Below are 22,116 nucleotides of genomic sequence, written 5' to 3' on the forward strand. Positions count from 1 at the left end.
GTAAAAAGCATAAAGCAAAAACGCCTCTCAGACGCTCTTCCGTTTACTTGTTTAATAAAGAAAAACAAATGGACTATTATCCACGGATTATAAATGCACCCACTTAAACATCAGAAAATGTCTTCTCAGTGACATTCAATCACGTGATGTGTAAGAGGCAGGCAAAGCAAGACATATTCCCTGTGAAATGAAAGTGAAAGTCAATTTTCAACCGTAGAGAAGTCGTTGTTGGGCTCGAGCAGCAAGTATATAGTTCTACCAATAGATGATCATGTATTTCATCTTAAAAATACTTAGTTTCTTGTATCTTTGTGCCGGTAAGTTATTTTCTTTAGCTTTTTTACATATTTTGGCTTGTGAATTAGCCCATACATCATGAATGAAATTACTATACTCCTACGATGTACTGTACTGCAGCCTACTATTGTATTTGACTATATTACACAATACTATATATATAATACTATCAGTAAACTAAACTGTGCTATACACTCTTCTACTCTACTATACTCTACTATGATGTACTCTACTACAGGTAGCCTATAGTACATTTGCACTTCTGGATAAGTCTGACTTTTTCACTGCCTAAAATACGAGTATATAGCTTTACAAGCGTTCTTCTGTTGAACTCTGTTGTTGCGAATTGTTGTAAATTCTGCTAAGGTTAAACCATGGGTTAAACCTAATTTCAAGCTTTCAATACTGAACTTTAGTTTGGATGTTTTGGACTGCAAAGACTAAAAATCCCTGGTTAAACCTGTTAACAGGCCGTTGTTTCAGGTGAGGGCAATTTGCATCCTGGGAGGTGTGGTGAGCACATTTCAGTCAAATTTAGACAAAGTACTCAGCATGCATTTTAACTTCTAGATAAATCTGACTTTTAGACCCCAGAAAAAAAAAAGAGTTGTACTTTTTTGCACTCTACTGTTCAACACTGTACTATACTTAAATGTGTTATACTACTGTATACTATACTGTGCTACACTATACTACTCTTCATTATAGTGTATTATGTTGTACTATACTGTACTATAATTAAATAATGTGTATACGATTTTAAACACTATACTAAACTGTACTGTAATATACTATGCAAAAGGAACCATTTTCAGAAGCCTATATTATACTACGCTGTATTTAAGTTTGTTATTCTGCAATATACTGTACTCAAAACTCTGGAAAGGAATCTGTAGTACCCTATTCTAAGGATCACCATAAAACATACTTTTGGATTACCTTAATATCTAATGCAATGCAAATAAAGACGAGAAAAGAAAAAAAAATGTATTATGTAAGATAACAGAACAATGTCAACTTAAAAAGGAAGAAACCAAGATACTTTGTTTTCCTCTGCACAGCGATTCTTTAAAGTTTTCCTCCAACAAATTCAGGCTGTATCGACCAACAATTAAACACATGAACACATACTACAGTTTAAAAGGCATAAATAAAAACCTTAGCAAATAGGAAATGCTTTGTTTTTGTTTAATACATACAGTTAGGCTCTATCGAGACGTGTGCCTCTTGGTGTTGTAATTCTCGTGAAGTCTAAACAATTATATATTGTTTCTTCATTTAAAAAATGTATTGTAACCTTGTAGTCTTGCTAATAATCCCCAATTTTTTTTTAATGTAACAGTAATCTGATTACGTCTTTTACTTATGTAACTTTAAGGGAATAGTGACCTTTTTTCGTTTCCTGATTCATAAATCCTGTTACATGAAATTCCTTACTCCCCAAGCCTGCTAACACTACATTATACTGTACTATATGTTTGTGAACTACACTGACTCCCTCTGTGTCTCTCAGGTGTGCAGTGTGTCCATCAGGTGTCATGGCTGCCCTGTCCGTTCACTGATGAACACGTGTTTAAGAATGAAGAGGGTCACACAGAGACTCAGCTCATCCACAGAGAGGCCCTGCTGCAGTTTGGTCAAATAGGAGATGCTGCTGTTAATCCACATGGGATCACTTTCCTGATTACTGGTAAGACCTGCAGCCTATTGAGTTACAGACTAAAATCTATTGTTTTCTAATGTAATCTTTTGTGTTGTAGCCTCTAAATTGGACCTGCGGCGATACTTGGAGGGAGTGGAGGCTGAGCAGTTGGAGTGTGAGCTGCGTAGGTACAGCACAGCGGGCATCCATGTTCGCTGGCCAGCGCTGGGGGCCCGGGAGTACAACCACTGGTTCACCTGCACCCTGAAACACACCAACGGCCTGTTCAGAATCACAGGCTTCCTCAGACACCCATCGGACACAGCAGCCCCGGGACAGCAGGACTACAACAGCTGGACTCCCATCGGGGACAAAGAGATGCTCGTCACAACAAGTAACACTCAACACATGTCTTTCTATTCAATCATTTTGGGATGCAAAATTGTATTGTAAATTCACAAGTGAAAGTTTTGGTACAACTTTATTCATCAAGATCGTCATCATGGTAATGATGTTTATAGGACACTCTCATGGATCTTATGAGATCTGCTCGAAACGTCATGTTAGCAACCACTCAAAAGGTGGAGTTTTCACACAGTTAAAGAAAGACTTTACCCGCTAAATTTCTATTGGCTAGCACTCCAACACATTGTACGTGATAAGCTAAGGGACGGGACATCTTTAACCCAATATATTGTCTTCGTTTCCCCCCCTTACTTTGGTGTTCGCGGTCAAATTTGACCGGTCCTGTTTGAACTGCTATTACATTAACACAAAAACCATTAATCATCACCAAATTTCATTTAACACCCTTTCAAATACTGCATGTGGGTGCACACTTACATTCTCTGTCTTACTGTTACATAAATCCCATGAATGTATGAGATTAAGTTAGCTTCATTATATCTCAATCAGTGATTAAGTGAATAATAAAGTTTCTATCAGGTCACTATCAGCCTGTCACTCATTATTTTCAGGGAGGGGGCGGGGTTCGAAGGAACGGAGAGGAGACGGTGATCGCGGAAGCTTTTTTCCTCCTGCCTTCACAAACTTTACACACCAAACACACGTATAATATCGTCTGAAAATAGCAAGAGGACATTCATACTCTGCAATCCAAGACTTCATTAAATCCACCAAAAACCTGACATGATTGTTACGTGAGTATTTTTAAAAAACATAAATCCCTGTGTCTCTGAGCCGCAGCGACACGGACTGATTCAGAGCGGGTCCTTCTGCTGTTGGTTCTGGACTGGTGTTCTTGTGTTGGTGGATAAAGCAGACTGCTCCGTGTTTGGTGTTGCTGTGCAGCTGTGCCGCTGTCACGTCTGTTCCCTGATCTCTGCGTCACCGACCGATTTGATATTAAAGTGACAGAAAAAAAAACGTTATAGTAAAGCCGCGGCCAGAAAATATGGAAGCAACGTTACTACGCTATAATCGATTATCTTCCGTCACTGCATCGATACCGAATCGTCCACGTCCGCATCGCAATGCATCGTAGAAACGATTATTTTCAACACCCCTAGAAGGATATCATAAAGCTTTAATGCAATCGAATCTAAAACAAAAAAGTTATGATTGATGAAAGTAGTAAATCGGTCAGATTTGACCCGAAGACAACAGGAGGGTTAAGCGGTTGGCCAATCGCAACAGAGCATGCCAGCTAACCAATCAGAGGATACTGGGCTCTGGTTTCAGAAAGAGGGTGAAAACAGGTGTTGAAGCACAGGCAGAATGAGAAAGAGCTTTCTGAACATTAAAGCATGTAAACATGTCACAGTAGAGGCACAAAACACAGATATGAATTATTATTGTTACCTTCAAATCCTGAGGGAAATGTTGTTCTTATTGCATGTCTTCTCGGTAAAAGAGAATCCACAATCAGAGAAAAAGTCCTGTGAGTGGAAGTGAATGGGGGCCAAAATTAACAAAATCAAAATTACTCTTAAACACTCTTGCAGTGAACTCCAAGATCAGTACTGTTGTGTTTTGAATAGCAAGGTTTCAGTGAAAATGCATGTGTTTGGGTAGTACTGAGCATATGAGACTGTGATGATACTGCATGAGTTTCTGACGGTTTGTAAATGGATGGTTTGATAACGTTTTGTTGCTGTGAAACGTTGTCCCCATTTACTCAAAATCATAAGAAATTGTCTTTGTTTTTGGATTCTCTCGTCACCTTGAAGATATGCAACAAATAACACTTTTAACTTCTAATTTAACGTCAGTTCCATATTGAAATGTAATGCTGGCCATTTTTTGGTTTAAGAACTAAGTGTGTGCCTGTGTCTTGTCTCTTCCGTGTCCATAGCTGCCATGGTAATGAAAACACTAACTCCATCAGTGAGAGCAGGCCTGGGCTCCAAACAGAGGCTCCACTGCCAGTTTGCTGTCGACCACCATGGACCAAACTTCAATGTGGAGTGGCTCCTGCAGCAGCGTGGAGAGAGAACCAGCCTCTTCAATCACAGCAGCCGCTCAGAAAAGAGCAAGGGGTCCGGGGTCGTACTTAGGAGCCTGGCAGACGGGGACGCTTCCTATACCCTTCCCTTCACCAAGTTGAGCAGTGAAGGGACGTACATCTGTTCAGTGTCCGTGCTTCCACTGTTCGTCAGTATGGATATTGTTCTGCAAATCGAAGGTAAGGAAGAGTCAAAGAGAGGATCAGACCAGACTGACATTTCTGGGCTATTAATAATGTGAGTTATAAAATGAACGTCTGTTTTTCTGTGTGACAAAAAAGGATAAATGTGAAGAATCTTTCATAGTTAAAGAGTATCTGTTTCAGAAATAAGAAAACTTGCAACTTGCCAGCATTCTTTTAAAATGGATTCCAATGATGATTCAATGATTCCAATCCATGCCGTCGGTAGCGAGTGCTTCACCTTGTTTGTGTGTCCCTTCCGAGCGCTTCGAGTGTAAAATATTTCAACTTTTCAGTGAAAGCACTAGTGACGTCACCGTAGTAATTGGTAGGGAAGCCTGTTTTGGACTGTTTTTGTCACAGGGATAAATAATATATATAATAATAAAAACAATGTGACAATGACTTAAGAAGAGAGGGAATTTACAGTGACAGACAAAACTAAGTTACAATGAAATACCTGTGCTGCCTGCTTTGCTTGTATGTTTCTTCTAGGCTAGCTGTTTCAAGTGATGTGCTAAGCTAACAGTTGTATTCACACCAGTTTATATTAAATGTACAAACATGGTATTGACACTGAATTCAGTGGTGCAAGAATGAGTCCTAAAACCCAGAAATGAGTAAGCATTTTTCCCCCGGTTTCATCCTCTCGAAGTCAACGTTTTTTTTATTGTGTTACTTTGTAGTTAGAAACATCACAAGGTTTTGGCTAGCTTACAATATTTTCCAGTTATGTTCTAAAACATAAAATACTTCAGAAAATAAAATACTCAACTCATGAATATTGAAAGCTATGTGTCTTGAAAACGGCGGTTGCTAATCATTGACTAAATGAGACTACTAAACATCATCACGCTGACACGAGTCCTCCTTTAGCTTAGCGGTGGTGATGTGCAGCCATGTGACCCTGATGTACAGTAGTTTGTGAATAGCATGACGTTAGCTTTTTACTTCTGGCGATTGCTTTATGCTTCAAAAATCACAAAGTGGTGTTAATATATGGAGATTATCCTGCTAAACAAAACGTATTAAGTATCATAAACGTGCATTTGCCTCAGATGTTATTCTCTGCAATACACCAAAATCCGAAAACAATCCGATGCTTTTTGTCAAAGGAGCCCTTGCGATGCTAACTTTCGAGTCGGCCTATAAAATCACGTCATCCCTGCACCACTCTATTGAAGTAACTGTACCACCTAAAACATACTTGCTTTTGCACTCAAGATTGGCAGCTGGAGTCAAACTCATAATGGAACCCTTTTGCTGAGAGGATCTGACTTTATTCTCTCCTCTCCTCAGAGGCTCCCAGGGTCTCCCTCAACGTTGGACCCACTCTGATACTGCTGGAGGGCGGGGAGCAGAGGGTGACATGTGAGGCAGACAGTTACTACCCTCTGGATGTGGAGATTGGGTGGTACATGCAGGACCCGGCGGTGGCGGGACAGAGGGTGGGCGCTCCTCTCCCCGAGAAGCTCCAGAACGTTCTGCTGTCCAGCCACAAACACAACAACGACAAGACGTACTCGCTGACGGCCTTCTTCTACCTGCAGGCTGCACTCAAGCACTCAGGAAGGGAGTTCACATGCAGAGTATCCCATAAGTCCCTGAGGGTGCCCATCAAAAAGAGCTTCACCCTGACTGTGGAGGGTGAGTGGAGGAGGGCTGAGTTAATAAGCTTATTAGGTTTATTTGTAATGATGATATTGATTATGAAACAAGACAATCCGGATAAAACGATTATTGTGCCACATTCTGTTTTAATCACACAATTTGTTGATGTGTTATTAATCCAGTACATCCAACCTTTCCTTTACAGTTGTGCGCTTACACCAGAATTATCTTTTTTATGAAAAAACACAACATATATTTATTTTAATCTATAAATATATATATTTCATCCATAAAAAAAAACCAATATATTTATTTAAATATGTGCATATATGTATTTTGTCGAGCATATATATATATGTTTTTTAATATATATTTGATCTCTTTTTAAATATGTATATATTCAAAAGAATCCACATTATATATGTATATATATATTCAAAAAAATAATGTATGTATATAAAAGTATTTCAAGAAAATCCACATTATATTTGCGAAGTCAATGAGCAATATGGTCAATTTTTTCAATGTGTCAATATTGACCAAAATAATATTTTGTATGACTTTTGCCATAATGTAGCAGCCCCCGTCGGGCCATAACACACTAGTAACACCTAATACACTGCAGTTTTGTGAGCTACCACTGAATGGCAGCAGAGAAGCATATCTGACCCTAACGTCATGTTTATCAGAATCAGAATACCTTTATTCGTCCCACAAAGGGGAAATGTACAATTGTTACAACAAAGAGCCAAAGACAGTTTAATATCTCTTAAGAAGCATGCATAAAACATGTTTTGAAGGTAAAAAACTAGAAATTACACAATTTACAAAATACACATCCAGTACCAATAACAGTTTAGCGATATAGCAGCCAGGTGAAAGTCAATCAAGTTGATAATATAAATTGCACAGCTTTTTACGGTAGATATACTGTATATATATTGCACATAAGTAGTATTGGACAACAGGAGTGTTATATTCTTTGTTGTTATATGTGTGTGGGGTCTACCAGGGGCCGTGGTGGTTGTAAAGTCTGACAGCTATAGAATGTATATAGACATTTATATAAAGGTCATGTTGGCTTTCTGTTTTCTCCTCAGAGCCAACCGGCTGGATGCTTTTCATTGTCATCTCGCTGCTGCTCACCCTGTGTGTGCTGCTGTGTTACCTGCACTTAGGTGAGTGTGGGGTCCCTCAGACAAAGTCATTGAAATGAGCTCCGCCTTACCTTTATTAGCGGCAAGGTGATAAGCACATAAACGCATCAATAAACGTATTCCATCAATGTGATATGTACTCTGAAAAGGACCATTCTGCATACCGTTGTACTTTTACTTAAACATGAATCCAGGACGTGCTATTCATACTTCATGAAAATATGTTCTTTCCACCACTGTTGATACCTTCAAAAATTATTATCATTTTTTTTCTTCACAGCAAGAAGACGATCACGACAGGTAAGATGATCTTAAAACAACACTTTTTTTTATTTAACCGTTGCCATCAACCAATATTTCACGTGTGTGTGTGTTTGTGTGAAGGCCCTCTGCAACAGTAGTAGGATTAGAACATCTATCTGGGGTAATAATAGTGTTTTATCTCATTTATATCAAATGTAGTCCCAACAGACTTATCCCACTTAAATACAATGGATATGATTTTATTCGATCGATTTGCATTTTTAGCTTACAATTCTATTGTCTATCGCTGTACCCCTTGGGGCCAGATCGACTGTGTATAGGAAGATGACGTAGTTACCACTTTCGACCCTTTTGGGTTTGTTTTTGGCAAGCAGGAGTGACACTTGGACCTTTCCTGGACTGAAAACCCACAGTGAAAGGGTTAATGTTCTGAGACAAAACCACAGACAAGACCCAAACCAGACACGGTAGTGACCTGTCAATCATAAGGTAGCCATGCCTTAAAGGTCCCCTATTATACTTTTTTAAATTGTATATATTATAGGTCTCAGATGTATAGAAAACATGTCTCTGAAGTGTTTGGCTCAAAGTACCAAACAGATCATGCATTGTTGCTGTGGTGGCGTTTTAATCCTTGTCTACAATTTAATAGCCACCTCTATCGGGGTTGTGAGTTTTGACGCGCCTCTCTTTGTTTCCAAACAAATGAGCTGAGAATGTGGTTGAATCAGATGAGCTTTATTCGTTAGTCCAGACGGCATATAAACAGCAGGACACATTTCTTCGCTTCATACTAAATCAAAGTTAACAGTCTCCAAAAGAACAAAAAGAACACGGTCAAAAGACTTTTCCGTTTCCCCGTCTCATCACCATCAGCTGTGTCCTATCAACCTACCATATATAGGCATATAGCCATGCAAGTGATACTGACGCACATATAACAAATAATAAGTGAGCCTTAAATTAATACATTTTAAACCATAGTATGACTCACAAAAATACCTTTAGATGGTGAGTTTAATCTAATTTATATTATTATCAAGCCTAACTATCAGACAATAATAACTCAATGAAAATGGCTCTAACATACCAGCCCCTAATTGCTTATTACATAGCAATTACCAATTATAATATATCAAGAGTCATTTTAACAAAACATATAACATCCATACGTAGCATAGTATATTGCATACTTTCAAGTCCATAGTATATTGCATACTTTCAAGTCCATAGTATGTTGCATACTTTCAAGTCCACAGTAAGACCAGTACTGAATGTGTAGGTCTAGTACTAATTGTCTGTAATGTTCTGCTGTTCAAAAGGCAGCCTTTGATGGGGAGGTAGGAGACCAAGAGTCTAGTCCTTTGGTCTAAAAGTCAGAGGTGCACGTGACTGAAAGGCTAAGGCTTAGTAGGCTCAGTCTGTTGCCTCCAGGAGCAGACATAACTTAGTTATGGGTCTTTCAATGGTACTTGTCTTGGTTTTAACCAGGACACTCCTAACAAGTCATGTTGATCCAGGAAGGGTCTTAACTACACGTCCCAGGAGCCAAGTGATCCTCGGTGCGTTCTCATCAACGATGACGACCAGGTCTCCGGGGGTGAAGTTTCTTTTGATAGTATTCCAGTTGGGCCGTTCTTGCATCAAAGGAAGGTATTCCCTGGTCCAGCGCTTCCAAAACAGGTCAGCAAGGTATTGCACCTGCCTCCTGGCTGAAGAGTTTGCAGCTGATAGCCAGTAACGTTGAAGGAGTTTGGAGAGCATGTGACCTGAGTGACCAACTTGATGATGTATGTGGCTTAGTATCAACTTGGAAATACGAGAATGTTTAAGAAGAATCATTGGATGTTTGAAGTCAGTTGGCATAGCCATCTTTGTAGTTCTTCCTCCAACTCCCAGAATCCCAGCATCAATGATAGAGTCCAGCTTGTATAGGGAGCTTCCTCTATTGCACTGTTTGGCTTTTTCCAGCAAGGCAAAATCCTCTTTGAAATGCTGTCTCTGCTCGTGGCAAATAATGGCCTTTTCAGCATTTTCCGTGTCCTCTACTGAAAGTCTTAGTGCATTAGCTGTAGGCCTTTTGAGCAGAAGCATCTGATCCTTCAGTCGCTTTCCTTTATCCTGCTTTACTCCAAGATCAGTGGAGCAATCTTTCCTCTTTTCTCTCCTCTGCAGGAGCTTTCGGTCATCAGCTGACATTTGTCTTTCCTCTTCATACTCGTTTTCTGGAAAGTCATTAATATATTGTCTTTCATTAAGCTTCTCAAGGTGAACAATTGAGGTCCTGTTCACTACTGCCACAGGGGTTTCATCATCCGGATCTGTGGACCATTAACGACCCATCCTAACAGTGTTTTCACTGCATATGGGCCGTTTCCTTGGGTATTTATAACTTTCCATGGTTCCATAGCCTTTGGAGTATTTACTCCAATAAGAAGTCCCACGTCATCTAATTCTCTTATTTGGATTTCCTGCAGATAAGGCCATTTCTTGAGGTCCGCCTGGGTAAGAATGTTTCTTTTGGTAACAGGGATTTTGTTCGGAGTGTAAACCTTGGGCAACTTTATATATGTGCCATCTTCCACATTGCCCACTTCTAGACCCGTTACCTCAAAACTCCTGACTGTTTTCTCTGTTCCCATCGTTTGAAGAAGGACTTCAGTTCTCCGTCTTCTAGCACCAAGCTGCCTCATGAGCCCCTCTGTGCAAAATGTGTCGGTACTACCAGGGTCCAGGAATGCATAGGTCAGTATACTTTTATTTCCATGGCAGAGTTTCACCTTCACTGGCACTATGGCAAGTATGCTGTCTTTACCAGCCCCGATTCCTTCACCTTCTCCTACTGAAACAAGAGCACTGCTGATGGATGTCTCTTCAGGCCTTGCTCCTCCACTCTTCTGCTCTGCCTTATCATCTTTAAAGTTCTCAGTTTCAGGCTTAGAAGATCTTTTAATGTGCAGAATAGTTGGGTGTCTAGCATGACAGATTTGACAGGTCATTCTCCTGTTACAGTTCCTGCTCAAGTGCCCCACCTTCAGGCAGCCAAAGCATAGTCCTTTCTCTTTCAGAAACTCAATTTTAGCTTCATGAGATATTGAATGTATTGTATGGCATTCAGCTAAAGGATGCATGCTGGTACAAAAGGTACATGAGGTGTCATTGTTAGTGGAGGAAATGTAGCTTTTAACAAGATAATTGTCTTCTTTGGGTTTCTCTGCATGGCTGTCTGACACTATAGCCACTGTGGTAGCAAAACTGCTTCCCTTGCACTTATTTCGGCTTAAATCAGCAGGAGTTGTAATGAAAGTCTTTGTACTGTTAAGTTGATGATCGTGAATGTCACCAAAGAGAGGGTCTTGAAGTATTCTAGCTTGTCTTTCAATAAATACAACAAGGTCATGCAATTTTGCTCTTTGATGGTTCCGATCCAGAATGTCACAAGCTGCTGTTCTCCACTTCTCCCTTAGTTTGTAAGGTAGCTTTGAAAGAATGAGCCGTAGGTTGGATGGCAGGTCCAGCTCCTCCATGTCCTGCAGATCCCTCATTGCATTACAGCAGCCTCTCAGAAAAAGTGCATAACAGTGCAGTGACTTTCCATCCTCTGCCTTTATAGTGTTCCAGTTAAGAGCTTTCCCCATATATGCGTTTGCTATCTTGAGCTCATCTCCAAAATGCACTTTTAGCAGTCTCTTAGCTTCAGCAAAGCCACTATTAGCATCCATATGAAGGCAGCTTCTCACCAGTTCCCTGCAGGATCCCGAAGTATATTGTTCCAGGTAATATAATCGATCCTGGTTACTGGTGGTTTTCTCCTCAATGCCATGTTGAAATGCCCTCACAAATATTTGATAATTCAGGGGATTGCCATCAAAGACTGGGATTTCCCTAGTGGGCAGTGATGTTTGTTTTTGTTGAAGTACAAGTAAATTAACAATGTCATTTTGTCTTTGCATCACAGTCAGGAAATTGTCATTATTATTTGTCCCTGTAATTCCTGCATCTCTAGCTGTGTGTTGAGGGCTTTGGTTTGTATTATCAATATTTTCTGGTGGTCTTGGTTGTTGGTATAGAAGCCTTTGAAGTGGTGTTTTGGGAATGGCTCCAAACTCAGCAAAGGTAATTGGAGACGGCTCTGCATCCATTGACATATGTGGTTTTACTCTGTAGTCTTTTACATAGTCATTCATGCCGTCTTGTGTTGGATTTTGTGAACCAGTCTCAAAATGCTCCAGAACTTTCATTTTTGCATCAGATTCAGCTAGGCTGGCTTCCATTTCCATCCGTTCGAATCTAGCTTGCTGTTGAGCCTTTTCCATTTCAAGTGCATGCTTTTCCTTTAATCCTGCTGCCCGGGCAAGGAGGGCAGCTCTGTCTGTGGCTATTTTGAGGTGGGTTGAGGAAGCAGAAGAAGTTGTTGATCCTGCTTTTGAGCTCCTCCTGTGTGATGCATTGGAAACACTGTCATGGGGTTCAATCAGTATCTGAGGATCCATTTGAGAGCTTTTCCACATTTCCACATCCTTAAGGAAATTCGTGAATGCAGACATTTTTGGTTCATACCAATCCATTCTCTCAGTTTCCCTTATTTCCTCAGATAAAAGCATTTGAACATGTCCATGACACTCAATAAATTCATTGAGTAACATCTTGAACGTTGCAACAGCTTCATCCACCTTTTCCATATTTCCACCTCGCACCAGTAATGGTTTAATTTCATTCATTCTGCGGGTGCATGCTCCAAGTTTTCCTCTTCGTGATTGGCTGAGAGTTTTAAATCTCTCCTCTGCCGCTGCAACATCAGCTGGAGGAATATCAGGATCCATTGTTTCTTTTTTTTGTTGTTTTTTCTTCAATTAATCCACATGAAATAAAGTCATTAATATTTCCAAGAACAGTTCTTCGTGAATCCTGTTTTTGTGCCAAACATTCCTTTAACGTCCGCTTCCTTAACTGCGTGATAGTTCATTCATGCATTTCATTGTTTAAGCATTCCAACAGCAATTGCGGATTATCTTCATTTCATATCATCCCCAGTAAGCATCATGATATCACTGGATGGATTTCCCGTTTCGTTTTGTCAAACATCCGTAACTATGCACACATCAGTCTAGGGCTGTGCAAGTAATCGTTTTTTAATCGCAATTACGATTTTGGCCTGCCACAATTACAAAAACAACATAATCGAAAAAAACGATTATTTTGCTTTGCTAGGTTGTGACAGTGCACTGCAACATATTTGATCTCATTTATTTTATAGTCTAATTTATTTATCATATTTATATATGTTTAGTAGCTTGTTGAAGTGCGCACCAAAATATTTGTTGATCTTTTTTATTGGTATTTATTATTTTGATATTATTTATTTAAATGTAAATATAAATGTACACAGCGTTTCATTCATAGATTCCGGGCCGGCATGGTTTACTCACGGCCTCCTCCTCACGGCACTTTAGAACGTCCGATCGCTGTTTTCAAAGCAGAGCTGAAATCCACACGAATCCTGTGCTTGTCCTTCAAAGTTTTTATCCACAGCTTACGAAGTCTTTTGACTAATGTGGTGGCGTTTTAATCCTTGTCTACAATTTAATAGCCACCTCTATCGGGGTTGTGGGTTTTGACGTGCCTCTCTTTGTTTCCAAACAAATGAGCTGAGAACGTGGTTGAATCAGATGAGCTTTATTCGTTAGTCCAGACGGCATATAAACAGCAGGACACATTTCTTCGCTTCATACTAAATCAAAGTTAACAGTCTCTAAAAAAACAAAAAGAACACGGTCAAAAGACTTTTCCGTTTCCCCGTCTCATCAACATCAGCTGTGTCCTATCAACCTACCATATATAGGCATATAGCCATGCACGTGATACTGACGCACATATAACAAATAATAAGTGAGCCTTAAATTAATACATTTTAAACCATAGTATGACTCACGAAAATACCTTTAGATGGTGAGTTTAATCTAATTTATATTATTATCAAGCCTAACTATCAGACAATAATAACTCAATGAAAATGGCTCTAACAGTTGCCATAAACCCCTCTGTTTCAGACACGTTTCAAAACTGCTGATTCTGTGTCTGTAGCTTTAAATGGTAATGCGCTGCTGCTGGCCACACCCCTCTGTGAATCGATTGGTTAAAAAAACCACAATAGTGCTCTAGGAGTAGATTTAGGTTATAAGGTGGGCGTGTGTTGTGATGTCACACCATTGCCAAATCTGATCAGCTAATTATCAGACAGGTTTTTATATAAATGGATCAGTAGTGAAAGAGAGACATTGTTTTTTTCTGAAACTTTCTGAATCTCTTAACCTGTTAAGCCCGAGAGACCCCGGTACCGGGGCACTGCCGCAACATCTTGCAGGAAACAGTGTCTGAGGGCATGTTCATTTAATAAACTATGAATGTTTTATATCCATGTAACGGGAAGAAACTCATCTAACTGATCATTTTTTTTTTTTTTTCAAAAGAAGACCCACAATGCTAACACTGAGCCTCTGAATTAGCAACGAGCGAAAAATGCTAACAGATTACTGCACTGAAAATCACTCACAAAACCTTATTATTTATCTTTTCTCTACATCTATGACATCGTTTCACATCGAGAGGTGACACAGAATCTATGGGTACCCTCATTATCACTGAATTATACGTATTTGCGACGTTATAAGCAAAAACGGACATCAAAACAGGTGACGCTAGGTAGCTAAAAATGCTAACATTTTTACCTTGGCTCTGTAGTCTCTCCAAAGTGGTCTTCAATGGCATTAAAACGATAAAAACGCTGCTGAAGTTAATCCATAGGTTAATCCAATGTGTCTGTGTCCCTTTGAAATGATTTCTGATAATCCATGAGCAATAAAACTGCTTTTCCGTTTCCAGATGTCAGAGCTAAAGATAGGTTCGCTCTGATGCAAAACTGCATGCGCGAAGCCCCCACCTTTTCTTTTCACAATGAGTGTGTGTGGGGGACTCCCCCTTTGATTGTATTGGCTCTAACGGTCAGAAAGAGGTGTCAACCATCAAAATCGAGCAAGGGGGGCCAGAGATATGGAAAATCCACCCAAATGACCCCAGAAGTGGTTTCTTTTGGCTAAACCTCTCTAAAAAGGTCAAATGTCACTTGTTTTGCATCAATCTTGATACAGGGTACTTATTATATGTTGTACTTTGGATTCCTAAAGCTTTTAGTCTACCTTACCATCATCCAAGGGTAGTTTTCACTATAAGTAAAATATAATTTTTGGACGGACACTATAATTTACAGTTTTTTACTATGTAAAATCTGAATTTTCTTTAAAATAAAAAACATCTATATTGATTCTGACTTTTCTACATCCAACTCACAGGTTTATCATTACTTTGAGAAAAAAGATTATTAATTTAACCCTTTTAGAAGGGAAGATATGGTCATTTGTTCTGGGAATGTCATTTTCGAGCCTGAGACCTGAAAAACAGGCTCAGGGCTTAACAGGTTAAGACACTGGGGACGCATATTTATGTATAAAAGACATGTAAAGGTGGATTTTGTATAATAGGTGACCTTTAAAGCATACACTATCTTTTTCTAAATGGGAGCATCATTTACGAAGCCAACATCATTCTGTATTGAAGACTTTAAATTATAATTGAGACCATAATCACAACAGTTAAAGGTCCCATGTCATGCTTTTCCGGTTATTACCCGTAAACGGTCTGCAAAGTCACAAACCCTCAAAGTACACCCTGTAGCGAGTAAAACTCTAACACAGAAAAGACCTGTCTATGCTGCCCCAGAACGCCTCATTGGAGATTTTTAGTTTTCCATTTTTTTCTTCCTGAGTATGGTGACCTCACACACACACACTCACTCAGCCTTATCTTTTCTCAGCCGCTGCTCCGCGGATTTCTCAGCCTGAACTCAGCCTGAGGCCTAGGCTCCACGGGAACGAAAACGGGTTGAATCCGCATATTTCTCATGCGTATAGCCCTTTAAGATCGACGACGCCGTAACGGAAACGTAGAAACAGACCCTGCAAACGACAACGGGTGCAAAGGTGGATAGATCTGGGAACGGAGCGCTCTGGGGGGTCCAACGGGGCCGTGTGGTCGCCTATACGGTCATCCGTTTGTGATAATGACGACTCAATAGCCCCGCCTCTCCCCACCTCTGCTGTTCACCCCCGCAAAAGTACACTGCACACTGAATTCAGATTATTTATCTTTATCTCAATATGGACATAAACGCGAGTGAAGTCTAATCTGACAGGACGGAGACACGCAGCTCCTCCCGCTGTGATGCAGCGGGAGCAAAACACACACTTCAAGTCAGATCACCACCCTTAGCTATTTTAATTACCTCTCAAACTACCTAAACTAGTTATAAATATGTTCATTTTTACTGTCGGGTTTACTTACTGGATCAGCTGCTGCATGAGGAAGATTTAAACTTTAACACACGTTGACCGGCGAAAAACTCTGCGCGGTTCCCTCGGCCCCCACCGCGGAGAATAAACAGAAGTGCAGCCATGACAACCATTCTTCTTCGCTGCTTTTGTGGAGGAAGTTGCTGCTTTTTGTGGAGGAAGTTACAGCGCCACGTACAGGTTCGGCATATGTACTGCAGCTTTTCCAGCGGTTGGATGTAAACGGAGCCGTCTCGTGGAGCTTGACACAATCCGGTGTATATTGCGTGTGGGCGGAAGGTCTTTTGCGGTTGCGTTTGCGTTACTCCGATGCGTTTTGCCGTATGCGTTCCCGTGGAGCCGGGGCCTGAGACAGTGAGTTTGTGTGTGTGCTCAGGCTGAGTTCAGGCTGAGTTTGGGGGGGGGGGGGCAGGAGCTCCAACAAGCCGTTTAGGACAGAGAGTGAATACACATACTATACAGAGATGCTGTATGAGAAACCAATGTGATTTTGGAACATTGAACAATGTAAATCTATTCTAGTAGACCTCAACAATGGAATTATGATCAGTAGAAATGGCCATGTCATGGGACCTTTAAATATTTCCTGAAGTAATAAATCATGTGAGAAGTAAGATTATTTTCCTATAGACTTTTATACAATCTGACTCTTTTTCTTTGTGTGTGTAGAACCGACTATACTGAGCAGCAGCCTTGGAAGAGTGAGAAGATGGAGCGGTAAAGGCGAACTGTCCCCCTACCTCCTCAGTTTGTTTCAGACTAATTTTATTGGTGTGTGTGTGTGTTTATATTAAGATGAATGTTTGTATTGATGTCGCATTGATTTTGCTAATGCTAATAAAACAATTAAATTGAATTATCAAACTTGAAAATGCAACAGTTTACAGGTTCATGCATAGTAGTAGTAGTTAAATAGAGCAACGCTTTTTGATGCACATGCAAAGTTCTGTACACAGGCAGCACAGCAAGCAAATACTCCAATACTGAAGGACAGCAAACATGGATGTAAATAAAACATGATTTGAAGAATGAAATAATAAATAATGAAACTCTGAGAAGGTAAATATATTCAACACATTTGTTAGACTTCAGCGACACACTTATTGAGAAACACTGAATCTAACTATATTTGGGCACATAGGACTACAGTGTTTTATCTATATTGTGTATATGTGTGCTCAAAGACAAAAAAGAAAGAAAATCTCTTACCTCAGAAACAACAAGGAGCCCTATCAAGTAACATGTATCCACTGTATGAACAAGATGAATATCAAAGATATGCACAGTGTAAATACAATATTTCATATTGAAGACATTTAATAAACACGGTACTCTGGCGACGAAGGTACGTTGCAACGGTCTGTTTTTTTGGTATAATTGAAACAAAACAAAAACAGAAACGGGTAGTTTTTTTGTTTTTCAATTTTTCCCCAATTTAGTTCTTACTGTTAAAACAAGTATACCACTCAATGTTTCGTTTCCATAGGTGGGTGCGTCTCCAGGGCACCCTTGCTTCTGATTGGCTAGTTTGCCCCATGTTTGCGCTGTACTTAGGTATAGGTTCATAATCTTTGCTTTTAGACGGTGCAAAAATAACACACTTCTGCTATCTTTGATGAGCGATAACATTGTTTTTGGCCATACGTTCTTCATGAGACTGATAATGTTGGACTCAATACTAGTTAACTACCAAAAATACAATGCTACTTAAGAGTACTTTTACTGTGTACTTTTTTGAGTTATACTGTGTCCCCTAGAATTAGCCACTTCTGCCAATTAAGACGAGGGATTAAAATACTTTTGCTAATGCTGTAAGTGGAGGGGGAGGTTGGAGTAGTGTTTTATTTAAAGGGGACCTATCATGCAAAATGTACTTTTGTACGTCTTTTATACATGAATATGTGTCCCCGGTGTTCCAGGGAACTCACCAAGTGTCAGAAAACACAACCCTCTCTATTTTCCTCCATACCCAAATCTCTAAAAAAGGGGCTGCAACGGATCTGATGAAAAATGATCCAGATTTGAACACTTTACTGACGTCAGGACAGTGGCGCTATACGGCTATTGGGCCAACTCTGCACCTATCAGAGGCCATTGCCTCTCGAAAGCGCTGGAGACGCTGTAGTACATATGCCAGGCCTGTAAGTGGCGCTGTAGTCTGCCACAAAAGCAGCGAAGAAGACTTCCCGCGCATGGTTACCATGGTTACCCTTCTGTTTATTCTCCGCTGTGGCTTTTTTTCTCCCTCCCCGAGGCAAGCGTTTGCTCCCACTGCTTTAATTCAATGCAATCCCTCCCCGTCGAGGCAAGCACTGTAATTCTCTCTGGTTAGTCCACCAGCAGATGACAAACACCCACCTCTCCGCCTCTTCCAAGGAACGAGGGGACCGTGCGGCAGAGTTTCAGTTTCTTTCGCCGGTCAAGATGTCCGTTAAAGTTTAAATCTTCCGGACAAAATTAGAAAAGTGCCGGTCAAAGGTCTTCTTTGTTATTTATTGAGCTTTAAAACAAATTAATAACGACTCTATATAATAAAACACGGAGATCTCTTTTTCTCCCCCTCTTCTGACTTCATCAGAGCACGGCTCCCCTCTCCTGCAGGGGGGCGTGGTCAGCTGCAGCTCACAGAATCAGCCCCGTAGACAGCAAACAGCAAATAGAGCGAAATGAGGCATGGCTAAAATGCATGATCTGTTTGGTATTTTGAAAACAGAAACGTATAAATATACCTTATATAGGTATGGCCCTACAATATATTATTAAAATATAGCATGATAGGTCCACTTTAAATGAATATTTAGATAAAGAAACATAAAGCACCTGAAACATATATTTTGGTAACAATTTTTAATATGATCATTTTCTTGAGGTTTAAACTCCTGGGGTCAAAATGACCCCCAATAGAGGGTGTAAAGCAAATGTGAAGATATAGGAGGGTTAAGAATACATTATATAGCTGTTTTTTGTCTATTTTTAATACACTATTGAGTTGGCTTTTACATTAAATTTAAAATATAAATTTTACCTAAAATAACAGTGAGTTAGTAGGGTATATATATTCACACCATAATGCAATCAAAGGATATTTTTCTTGCGAAACATAGTTGTCCAAATTGGCTACAAATGAGTACAAAATGCAAAATATATTACACATGTCAAACACCACACCTGAAAATGACTTTGGTTGAAATTAATTATAATATTGATATTATATAAAGATACATATATATCATTGATTTCGCCTTACGGATCCCTTTAAAAAAAAATATTTTTGTATAATGTTCTGGGCTGATAGTCCCTAGTTTTCAATTTGAAAACACGTGGCAATTTGATTAATACATCAGATGAAGATATTTGCAGGGGGATCAATTCTTCATGGGTGACAATGGCAAAGGCAGTATATGTTTGCTAACCTCAGATATTGATTTATTTAAATAACTAGTGACATTTTAATAAATATTGCAAACATAGCCTTAAAAAGGTGCAGGAAAAGGACTTAAAATGGTATTGCTTGAAGACTGGACTTTTAAAATTCAGTCAACGGAAGATAAAAAGAGAATAAAGGCAATACAATTGTTATAAGGGGTGATGTAACATTAATGACAGACATAATATGGCTAGGGAGGCTGTGGCTCAATTCGTTAGTGTGCCGATCTTCGGATCAGGGGAGCACTGGTTCAATCCCCACTGCAGTCAGCGGCCGTTTCTCAATGTCGAGTAAAGCTGCTGCAGACCCACTATTACAAGTATACTACGTAATCGAGTGGCGCCGAAGGACTGTTTAAATGCCCAGCATTCGGCGCCACTCGATGACGTAGTATACTTGAAATAGTGGCTCTGCAACAGCTTTACTCGACATTGAGAAACGGCCAGTATGTCCTTGTGTCCCTGGGCAAGACACTTTGCCCCACAGTATTGAGTGTATGTAAGTCGCTTTGGGTAAAAGCATCCAACAAGTGACATGTAATATGAGGTCATTGGCACTCAGACTCCCCAGGGATCATTTTGTGATCATGGGGCACCACCCTTGTACAGCATCAGGACAATAGGCGTACTTTTCCCAGGAATAGTTCCGATAGTTCCTGGGATTTTGCGTTCACACCAAAAGGATCTGGAACTAGAACCCATAGAAAAGCTGTAATTGAATATGAGAATACCTACAACAGGAAAATGCATGGATGAAAGCCGGACGACCCTCTTGGTATGGATCTGAACAAAACGCTATGAACATAGCTGAACATTTTTTTAATTTTTTAATTTAACCTTTATTTAACCAGATAAAAAACATTGAGATAAAATCTCATTTTCAATGCTGACCTGGCCAAGAAGGCAGCAACGTTACACATAACACATAACACAAACATATAAAATACAGAGAACATAACTAAGAAAACCAAAGACGAAAAAGCAGTCACTGCATTGTGCACATTAGGACAGTAAGAAAGGTACACTACTTGTTACTGCAAGAGCAGCTGGTGGTGAGGACTTCAGACAACTTCAATTTAAAACATGATATAGAGACAAGTGCCATCAGTTTTAGGCTTGATTGAAGGTCATTCCAAGACCAAGGACCATAATAAAAAAGACTCCTTTTTCCAGCCTCAGTCCGCACAGCAGGTACCTGGAACCGTATCCAGGCACTGGATCTGAGGTTGTAAGAGTCGCAAACTGGGGCAAATCTGAAGAAAGAAAAAAGAAAAACAAGAGTTACAAGTCTAGTACTCCATCTGAAATATGCCAGCCAAGGATTGACAGACAGCATATATGTGGTTCAAGCAGCAGATCTGCCAGTAAAGGAAGACACAGCAGAAAAAACAGACGAGGCTCCAGTTATCCAAACCCCGAAGCTGTATCCAAGCCTGACCGAAGCGCCACCTCCCTACATATCAGAGAACAACCCTTTTTCCCAACCTTCAATTCAAGCCCCAAGTTTTGGTGTTCTGGGAGGACTATTGGATTTGGAGGGAGTCCCCACAGCTAGAAGTGCCAAAGAATTGGAGTATGAGGTGAGAATCCTAACCAGTAAATCCAACCAGTTGATTGAGGAAAACAAACGGAAAACTATTGTGTCCACACAGCTAGTGAGGTCAAGACGATGGGTTTTCATCCAAATAATGAAGAGGAAAACCTGGCACTCGCCCAAGAGGGAGGGTCCTTAACAAGTCCTCCTGTTTACACTGACTGCAGTTCAAGGGGCGAAGATATACCTGACCGTGGTGCTGTTGAGACCTAAAAGACAGAAACTCAAATCTGCTGTGGTGAAGTCTGGCTACAAAGGGAGGTGTTACCGATAGGGCCACTTGTCTCAAACCAGTGAAGAAATCAACAAGAACCCAGCAGAACTAGAGAGTGAATGTTAGCGGGAGAACAGTGACACAGCGACAGAAACTGACACAACATTGACCATCCAGCACATAATAGATCCCTTCAGGAGACAGGGGCTGTGTTTAAGGGGAACTTCATGCGTTTTTGAACTATAGTTCTCTTTATAGTAAAACAATTATGAAATCATACCACAGAATTCATTTGTACCCACTTTCCACATAGATTCAGTCAAAGTGGGAAACATATTCAAACTAATCTAGGTTGATGTAAAAAAGTTAGAATCGCTTATTTTACATAACAAATCTTTTTATAGCTTCTGTTTTAAGGCATGAGCTGCAAAACTACTATGTGTAGCCTTGTGGGCACACGGAGAATTTATATTTACTAAATGCAAGGTTATGAGTTTTCCTTGTTTATTCATGATAGGACAATCATTGTAATGTTAATTGAGCATTTTATGCTCAAAGGAGGGAATGTAATGATTATCAGAGAATTGAATTATATGACGTTGTAGTTAATAAATATTAATAAATAATAAAATTCTGTAGACAATAGGTCTCAGAACAACAAAAGTAACTGGTAGACCAATGCCTGGGCCTCTGGTAGACCAAAGCCTGGGCCTCCTAGATAAGGAGGGAGTGGTCCAGTTTTAGATATTAGACAAATAGAAGTGGATGAATATGTCAGAGCTCTGAGTAATATTATCCAAGTTTTGTCTACACAGGCTCAGAAAACTGCAGAGATACCAGAGGAAACACCAGAAGAGAC

The 22,116-nt window shown here is 40.0% G+C and overlaps 1 protein-coding gene and 1 long non-coding RNA gene across 2 annotated transcripts in view; one reads left to right on the forward strand and one right to left on the reverse strand.

Moving 5' to 3' along the window:
- On the forward strand, positions 1-17,368 carry LOC117468772 (tapasin-like). Its single transcript, XM_034113041.1, has 8 exons — positions 1-317; positions 1,811-1,987; positions 2,058-2,333; positions 4,254-4,583; positions 5,886-6,233; positions 7,298-7,375; positions 7,635-7,654; positions 16,693-17,368. The coding sequence occupies exons 1-8, from the start codon at positions 266-268 to the stop codon at positions 16,705-16,707; spliced, it is 1,296 nt and encodes a 431-aa protein (XP_033968932.1). The 5' UTR covers positions 1-265; the 3' UTR covers positions 16,708-17,368.
- The window catches only part of LOC117468775, a 27,019-nt gene continuing 21,775 nt past the window's right edge, over positions 16,873-22,116 (reverse strand). Inside the window, exon 2 of the long non-coding RNA XR_004554515.1 lies at positions 16,873-17,232. This is a non-coding gene — a long non-coding RNA (uncharacterized LOC117468775). The remainder of the gene's footprint in view (positions 17,233-22,116) is intronic.

This window comes from Trematomus bernacchii, unplaced genomic scaffold (assembly GCF_902827165.1).
Source record: "Trematomus bernacchii unplaced genomic scaffold, fTreBer1.1, whole genome shotgun sequence".
Lineage (NCBI taxonomy): Eukaryota > Metazoa > Chordata > Actinopteri > Perciformes > Nototheniidae > Trematomus > Trematomus bernacchii.